The 9,204-nt window shown below is 34.5% G+C and overlaps 1 protein-coding gene across 1 annotated transcript in view; it reads left to right on the top strand.

The window, feature by feature from the left end:
- Positions 1 to 2,821: 2,821 nt before the first annotated feature.
- camsap1a (calmodulin regulated spectrin-associated protein 1a) overlaps positions 2,822 to 9,204 on the top strand; it is a 31,669-nt gene continuing 25,286 nt past the window's right edge. The window contains 2 exon segments of the mRNA XM_046868458.1: positions 2,822 to 3,163; positions 5,800 to 5,924. Of these exon segments, the coding sequence (XP_046724414.1) occupies positions 5,801 to 5,924 (124 nt within the window). The 5' untranslated portion in view covers positions 2,822 to 3,163; position 5,800.

Here is a 9,204-nt window from a genome sequence, read left to right as displayed (position 1 = left end):
TGGATTAAATGGGAATTGTCTATGGTGGGCACAACTTTATGGCTCACTGCTAAAGCAATTCAGTAACATTATAAAAGCACAACTTTTGCTCAGTGGCATGTTTGTGAGTCTAGAAGAAAGAGATACTCAGGCCAGCTCCTGGCTTTGTGACTTTTTAAATGCAAATTTTAAATGTTTGCTCAGGGTTTGCCAGCTTCTATAAGGCAGAACACAGTGCTAAATCAAATATGGCTTAAGATAAATTCTACCGATTGTTTGAAAGGGGGGCGGAAGCACTTGATAGTTCATGCTCTTTCTATATCAATGGAATTTCTGTTAACACATCAAATAATGATCCTATCTTCTTCATTTTTTGGGGAGGAATGCCTGATCAATTCTGATGCTCTACTTCTGGATGGAGGTCTTTTCAATCAGAAATCACTCTCTGATGCTAAAGATGGTTCTACCCAGACAACCTACAGATATATGATATTACAGGTTTCCACTCAAGAACAATGAAAATGGAATTAATCTGTAATTAATATAACCAGTCTGCTGCAATGGCTCAGGATTACAATTGTAATGAAAAGAATTGCATTTTAATCTCCATCAGAGTATAGTTATTAACCTCAACTATCATGAATGGGTGTCCGGGGTCCCTATTGAGACCGGTTCCTCTCAAGATTTCTTCCTGATATCATTTCAGGGAGTTGCTGTTTGCCACTATCAAACCTAGCTTGCTCATTAGCAAAAACCTTTGGGAAGTTTATTTTGTAATCTACTTATTTCTGTGAAGCTGCTTTGGGACACGATTTATTGCCAAAACAAATTAAATTAAACTAAATAATGAAGCAGCACTCTTCACTTGGAGATCACTCTGTGCAGCTAGAGATAGAGCAATTTCAACAGCCTATAGATCCATGAAGATAGCAACTCGTTATCTTCAAGGATGGATTTAGACTGTAATTAATATAAACAATTGTGTTTTAAATGATCAGGACACCAAACAGAACCTTTGCTATGTTTCCACACCTCATTAGAAATTGTCAAACAGAAATGCACTCTACATTAATAGCATGTTAATAAAACCAGTGCTGTTAAAATGATTTAGCATTTTGACAGCCTTTATATATATATATATATATATATATATATATATATATATATATATATATATATATATATATATATATATATATATATATATATATATATATATATATAAAAATACAAAACAAATTGAAAATGTTGTTACCTAATAAATGTATCCAGTCTGAACATCCACCATATAGAACACAATCAGAGAAAAGATGAAGATCAGGTGATCAGGAATGTATCTGTTCTCAGTCATGTTTACGTCACTGAATCCCTCTGTCTCATCCACGTTACCACCAGACTTCTTGTAGCCTTTTGATTGCAAATTGTTTACTTCATACACTAGTTTACGTCTGTGGTGTGGTGTACATCAGGAAATGATACACCAGTGGTAGATTGAAAAAGCTATTAGGAGAAGCAATGAGAAGGAAAAAAATTGACGTCACCAAATAGATTAAAAATAAAGTAACGAGCCGGTTTTTGAAATGTAAGAAGTAGAAAAAAAAAAGTATAAATATTTGTGTAAACATGTAATGAGTAAAAAAAAATAGTGAAGTACTGATACCAGAAAAATCAGTTAAGTACTTAAGTAATTGTACTTCGTTACTTCCCACCTCTGCCTATCACTACACACTTCAGCAATGATGGACCTGTAATAAATTTAAACATAAAAATAAAATTTGGTACCACAGAGGTGAGGATGGGTTCTCTTCAATTATAATGAACTTATAGGCACTAAACCTATACATTCTTTTATACACTTTATTACCGCTTTATGTTTGTAAAGCTGCTTTAAAACAATATCCCTACGGTGGAAAACAAAATAACAAATCACAAAACAAATCACAAATGCAAAAACAAATTAACAACAAATTCCATTTTCTCCTTTCTTGCCAATGTTTACTTCTGTTATTTCCTTATATTTAAAGGTGCACTAATTGAAATAAAAAATAGTTTAAAATAAACAGAGAACTTTACACATGTACAAGAAACAAAGTTATAAGATTTCATACTTCCTAAATATCTTGAATGACAGGTGTCTCGTCCAATGATTGGTAAGTTTCCATTCACAAACTATACCTACCTTTTCCGGTTTGTCTAAATTGTTGTTGTGTTTTCGGATTTGTTAATGTGTTTGCGGATTTGTTATTTAGCAATTTCTTTGCATTTGTTGTTTTGTTTTCGGATTTGTTCATGTGTTTTGCACTTCTCTGTCACTGTAATATCCACTGTTAAAAGCGCTATGCAAATTACATGAATAAGTGTTTTTTTATTCATCACATGTTTTTGCATTTGTTCATTTGTTTTTGCGTTTGTTATTTTGTTTTCGAATTTGTTATTTTGCTTTCGGATTTGTTATTTTGTTTTTGCGTTTATTTTGTTTTCGAATTTGTCATTTTGCTTTCGGATTTGTTATTTTGTTTTTGCGTTTGTTATTTTGTTTTCGAATTTGTTGTTTTGTTTTCGTATTTGTTATTTTGTTTTTGCGTTTGTTATTTTGTTTGCGGATTTGTTAGTGCTTTCTAATTTGTTCATTTGTTTTCCTGAGTTGTTAATATGTTTTGCACTTCTCGGCCACCGTAATATCCACTGTTAAAAGCGCTATTCAAATTACACGAATAAGTGGTTTTATTCGTCACATGTTTTCTGATCTCATTGGCTATCCATAAAAAAACAAATTCTTGGAGCAGGTGCGGTTGCAATTAAAGCGCTAGAAAGGGTGTGACTCTGATGGCTATCCATAGTAAAGAAACCTGCTCAAATCCAATGGCGAGCCGCTTTGTAAAGCCACAGCTGCGTTCAGTTCATTCAGAGCGAGCATGATGGACGACGAGCAGCAGGACAATATAGAGGATGCTTCGCTGACATTTTACAATTTATAATGGCAAAATATATTTATATATTTCATTGAGACTGTATTTGTGTCTGAGTGTGATGTAGCAGAGGCCGCAGTGCCTGGCTGGGAGTGTGTTGCTAGGCGGACAAGGGAAAAGCCTATTTTACAGTTATTATATAGTAATAGGGAGTGTTGAAGCCTCACATCGGGTGTTTCTTCCAGTACCGAATCGTGGATTTCTTACATCTGGAGGTAATTATACTTTTGCATATTTTATTTTTCACCTTGATTGCTTGCTGCGGGTTTTTATTTTGCAGGTTGTCAGGTGTAACGTTATGACTGCTGTTGTTATTCGTCCATCCTGTAAGTCCGGCGTTATAAGTGTATTTATTCCATTGATTTCTCCATTTATTTATTTATCCATCCAGGATCTAGTTTTAAAACAGCTAAATATTTTGCAGAACCTCTGAATAGTATATAGGCTTCCATAATACATAGTGGTATTGTCATCATTTAGCCACCCGAGCTATAAGCCAATTAAATAATAAGGACCTTAAAAAAACATAAAATTATACCTAAATATAACAATAGAAACAGATTCTGTTTATATATTAACCTCAAATATATATATATATATATATATATATATATATACATACACACACAATTAATGTATAATATAATACAAGTAATATAACCACTTTTAAACATAATATATTAACAAATATTTCAATTGTATATTTATTTTTTTAATTGGTATTAAATTTTTTGTTTCCTAAAGCTATATTTTATCGTTTGAAAAAAATGTAAAAAAAAATGTACTTTAATTATGTGTGTTTGTGTGTGTTACAGCTAATAACTGTGTAACAGCACAACACATCTGATAAGGTTATATTTTTAATAAATATATATAATGTCTTCTGCTACATTTGATTATATATAATATATAATCATATATATATATATATATATATATATATATATATATATATATATATAGTTTTTTGTTTTTACGTTTTCTTCAGGTCACTAGCAAAATAGTCAGCTTTATGACAAGAAATCCACTGTAGTTGGTTTAATGCTAATTGTAGGTCAGAAGATATAATTGCATGCTAGTGACATAACCTCAAACCCAAAACTGATTTTTGTTGATTTGTAGCATTTGAGGTTTAAAAACAAAATAATAACAAAAACATCAGAAAAAAAAACAATAAAACTTTTTTTTTTTAATGAATTCAAATGACAGATAAAATGGTAATGTAACAGTAACATCGGAAGCCCCAATCTTTGTCCATTGAAAGGCTGCGATTTAATACTCTCATTTAATACTTTTAAAATCAATAAATACATTGAAAACATGATTCAAAGTTCTAGTTCCTCTCATATATGGCATGGTGGGTCAAATCAAAAGTCACCGTGGGCCAACTTTGGCCCACAGGAAGTAGATTCTGTATCTCTGAGTAACATGCTAACATGTGTAACATGCAGTTAATTGGCTTTCAAAATGTTTTGCAGATTTACGTAGCCGAACAATTGATAACTGAATACAGTTTTAGTCAAGTATTGTCAAAAAGGAAGATAAAATATGGAAAAGGTATTATGGTACAATATGGCATGTTTTAGTTAAAACATACAAAAGCATTGTATAGAAATATTTTAAAACTTTTTAAACAAAACAGAATTTCTAAAATTTTTATTACTTTAATGCAGCTGGAGATTTATTAGCTAATATTTATGCACAAAATATCTGTGATATTGAACACCATTGGAGACACTCAGATGGTTGGTAAAATAAGAAATGTTTTGTTTCTGTATACATTCCTGGGTTGATTTTATTGTGGATTTTTTGTGCTTTTTCAACATTGCATTCCACATTTACAATTCTGTTAGTAAAGTCCGGCAAAGATGTAGGGATAGGAGGCCTGGAGTGCAGTCATTGTTCCAGTTCATCCCATAGGAGTTCAATAGGGTTAAGGTCAGACCCCTATACCAGGCTAATCAAGATTTTCCACTCCAACATATATAAACCATATCTTCATGGTGCTGGCTTTGTGCACAGGGGCATTGTCATGCTGGAACAGGTTTGGGTCTCCTAGCTTATGTGAAAGGAAAATTTAATGCCAAATGCCATCCAGTATAAGTTCATTCCAACTTAGTGTAATAGTTAATATAATTTCATTAGCATTGTTGCTGCTTTACTTCATTATGGGTGCCAATAAATTTGGTTTGCAATCATTCTTTTCCAAAATATTATTTAAATGTGGTTTTTTTTGTAATAACAAAGACAATATTTTTACTATTGTTTGGGTAAACAGTTGGGTTGGGCAATATTTCAATTTTTTTTTCTATTATCAGTCTACAGTCTTGACAGCTGTGCAAACACAAAAAAAAATGTATTCATAAAAGTAAAAAAGTGCATCTAATGTTTAAATAGTGGATTTAATAAGTGTTTAACAGTTACAGTTACAGTTTATAAATGCAGTAATGATTCAGGTTAACTTGTAAACGTAATCAACTACATCATTAATTACATCATCTACCAAATTTCATTGGCTCTGTATTTGAACTCTGCACAATTATAATAAAGTATAATAAATTCTTATCTTATTATCAGTATTGTAGGAAGACAAATTCTTATCGTGGGTAGGATTTCAATAGGTATATTATGGATGATATGATATGGGACAGTCCTAGTGTGTTTCATATTTTTGTAAATATATCTGAAATGGTCAGTATATTTGGAGGGTTCTTTTAGGCACTGTATCACATATCTATCCCTGATAGATAACACAAGGCAGGAGGACTTATGTTGAAGTCTACAAACATAAGTTGATTATCAGGTCAGTGTTATTTTTGTTTCAGCTCCTCACCAGAGTTTTTTTCTTTAGGATGGATGCAGATGGAGGGGATGGAGGCCTTGAGATTAAAATCATTTCACCAGAACTTTATGACTCGGCCCGGGCAAAAATCGACGGCAACCTACGATGGCTCTTCGCCAAAGCTTTTGGAGAAGGTAAACAGTTTTTTTTTTGCTTTCTTTCCTTTTGCTGAAGAGGTGTTTGTGTGTGTGCGTGTGTGTGTGTGTGTGTGTGTGTGTGTGTGTGTGTGTGTGTGTGTGTGTGTGTGTGTGTGTGTGTGTGTGTGTGTGTGTGTGTGAAGACTGAAAGAGCATGCAAGGAAAGAATGGAAAAGGCATGGAGTTCCCAGATTGTAAGTCAGCAGTGGTCAGTTGTGTGAGGTTTGTACTTTGGCTTCAGGCCTGCCCGAGTAACCAGTCTTTTGTGTGTGTGTGTGTGTGTGTGTGTGTGTGTGTGTGTGTGTGTGTGTGTGTGTAAAGACGAATCATTTAGTGTATGCTCTCATTATCGTTGGATTAGGCAAAAAAGGCATTATATGGCTATTAATTAGGCATTTAATGGACAAAAGATTTTGGGCATTTGTCCATAGGATCGGTATGTGTTTTTTCTGAACATACAATTCCATATTTAGTCCCCATTTGCTGTTATAATAGCCTCCACTCTTCTGGGAAGATGTTCCACTAGATTTTGGAGAGTGCTTGTGGAGATTTGTGCTCATTCAGCCACAAAGGCGTTAGAACTCTATAGCAAGACACTTAAGATCTTCCACTTTAATCCATGTAAACTATATCTTCATGGAGCTGAAAACATTTCACTGAAATGTAATGTAATGGTTGTCGGATAGTGGATTTTACTAATACCAAGAGTTAGATCATTCTTAATAACCGATTAATCAACTAATAGTTTTAAAAATGGCATTCTATGTAAAATAATTTTGAACTTAATTAAAAAAAAATAATCAGTAGTAAATAATACACATAATTAAATTTAAATTAATAAATATGATATAGCCCTCTCTGTTCACTCCAGGCAGCATGCACTCTCCATGCAGCACACAGTCTCAAGCGTAAAAACAAACAGCACATGGCATTAGTGATTTGCCTCTAGAGGCCACTCTCGTAATAACAGCGGACCTTCTCAGCCGCTCCAGCAACGGACGCAACCTGGAAAATCGGTAGGTATTTTTGCAGATAGTTCTAGCAACTATATCAACTATTGGAGCCACATCCAAAGACATCCTATACATTTGTGTGCCTTCATTATTGTGGTAACAGTTTTCTGCCAGAACCGCATGTATATGTGGACCGTCCCAAAAACTGAAGCACACAGGTAAGTATGTTTTTTCGAGGATGTCACATTCCCTAACACTTAACTTTCTTTCACTGGAACTAAGCATCCCAAACACGTTTAAACATGACGATTAACAGTATGTTAAGGTTTGAGATGAAGAACAGAGCCCTGACCTCAAACCCTTTGGAAACCTTTGGGACAACTTTAGTGTCTGACCTTTGTAATGAGTGAATGAGCAAACATACTCAAAGCCATGTTCTGAATCTAGTGGAAAGCCATCCTGAAATTGAAGTCTAACAGATGTCTTTTCCACAACATCTGACTCAAAACAGTGAGTTCATTCTCATGAATGATTTGCTTTCTTAACTATTGCCATGTTTGGGTAAAGACATTGAATCTCTTTGGAGTCTTTGGAGGTTAAGTCTTTGGAGGTTAAGTTTATTTGTGTGTGTGTGTGTGTGTGTGTGTGTGTGTGTGTATGTGTGTGTGTGTGTGTGTGTGTGTGTACGTACATACACTATCCATTGACCCATTTTTAAACATTTTACATTTTTTATAAAGAGAAGGGGTGCATTAAAGGCGCTGCCTTTAAAGATTTTATTTGGGAATCAATTGGTGGTTGACCGATTGATCAGGGGCAGTTTTTTGCCGATTGTGCTGCAAATTTGACCAATTATTAGACAGGCGCATCTGCTGTGTGTGTATGTTCAGCGCTTGCACGAAAGGAACATCACTCTATCATACCAGCAGGTGGCAGTAGTCTGTATTCAGTATACAAACAAGGAAACAGGAAGAGATAGAACTGTGAATATCTAAAGCAAGAAGTGGTTTCCAGCCCACTGTGATCATTACTAACAGATTTGTGTAGCTTTTATTAGTCATGTCTGCTAAGTTGCAAAGACAAAAGCAAGAATATCAATGAGTGTTTGGTTTTTTTGTGTGCTCATTTGCTAAGCTAAATAACCGATCAGATTCTCTTTCTCGCCAACGAGCCACGTCGCTGATTCGACCGACACTCAAAACACCTCCTTCGCCCCTCCTGCCCCTCCCCGACATTCCTCGCCGTTGACTATTAGCTTGTTGTGTGCCGGGCTTTAAGTTCTTATCATTCTTTAGGCTTATATATTTAATTTTTTATGTATATAATGCTGCCATGCTTTCTAAATATCGGCACCGATCAATATATGACATATTAGTAATTTTTATTGCAGTCTTTTGGGACCTGTCTTTATTCTAACTAATTATATATATAGTCCTATAGGGGACGTGTATATGTATTTGGCTGGGCATAGCTTGTACAACAGAACCCCAACACATGCCCATATACAGACATACACACAACCCCCTCCCCCTCGTTCAATTCTGGTTAACAGACAATGTTCCTCTGAATAATCCCCCTCACAGTCTAATCACTTTGGTCGAACTTCGACCCTCCTGTTGTTTGGCAATTCCCAGGAAATTCTCTCTTAGTGTCCTCTTCATTCTGAATTTTACTGGTGCTATTCACAAAGATTTGGGGGATACACTTCAAATCAAGTTACTTGCCATGTCAGGTCATTTGTGTTAGATGCAATTGGTAGTTGGATTAGATTTGGAGTTTTCTTTTTGCTCTCTTAGCCTCTTGGCCTGGCACATGAAAGGCTGCTAGTGGTAAAATAAGACAAAAAATGTGAAATTAAAGTAAAGAATGCATTGGATTTTGAGTGCACAGATATACATTTGATGCTAGCTAAAGCGATTGAGACTATCCTTTATTACAAAACAAGAATTAGGACAGCAGTAATGACTCAGCTTGGAGAAATCACTCATCCTGACACAATTTTCCTGTTGTAAATTCCTCACAATTCTATTAGATATATTTGGCTGGATATCAAGGCTGCACTGTGTCCAAACAGATCCAGTGACTATTGATCTTTACTAAATTGTGTCTACTTTTGAAGATGAGGTTGTTGTCATGAGCAAATGTGTTATTGATGATTAAAAAAAGGCTGCTAGCTGGCTGTTTTCACAACTTTTTTAGTGCACAATTTATGTGCCTATTTTTTAGTTTAGTCTTGTCTTTTCCTATGTATTTTCATTTGTTCGTTGCCCTATTGTGTTTAGCTGTTCTGTGCTTACATGCAGCATTTTAAAATCTTTAAGATT

The sequence above is a fragment of the Silurus meridionalis genome, chromosome 15, assembly GCF_014805685.1.
Source record: "Silurus meridionalis isolate SWU-2019-XX chromosome 15, ASM1480568v1, whole genome shotgun sequence".
Lineage (NCBI taxonomy): Eukaryota > Metazoa > Chordata > Actinopteri > Siluriformes > Siluridae > Silurus > Silurus meridionalis.
Note: the sequence above shows the minus strand (reverse complement) of the source record. Positions and strands in the feature narration are given on the sequence as shown.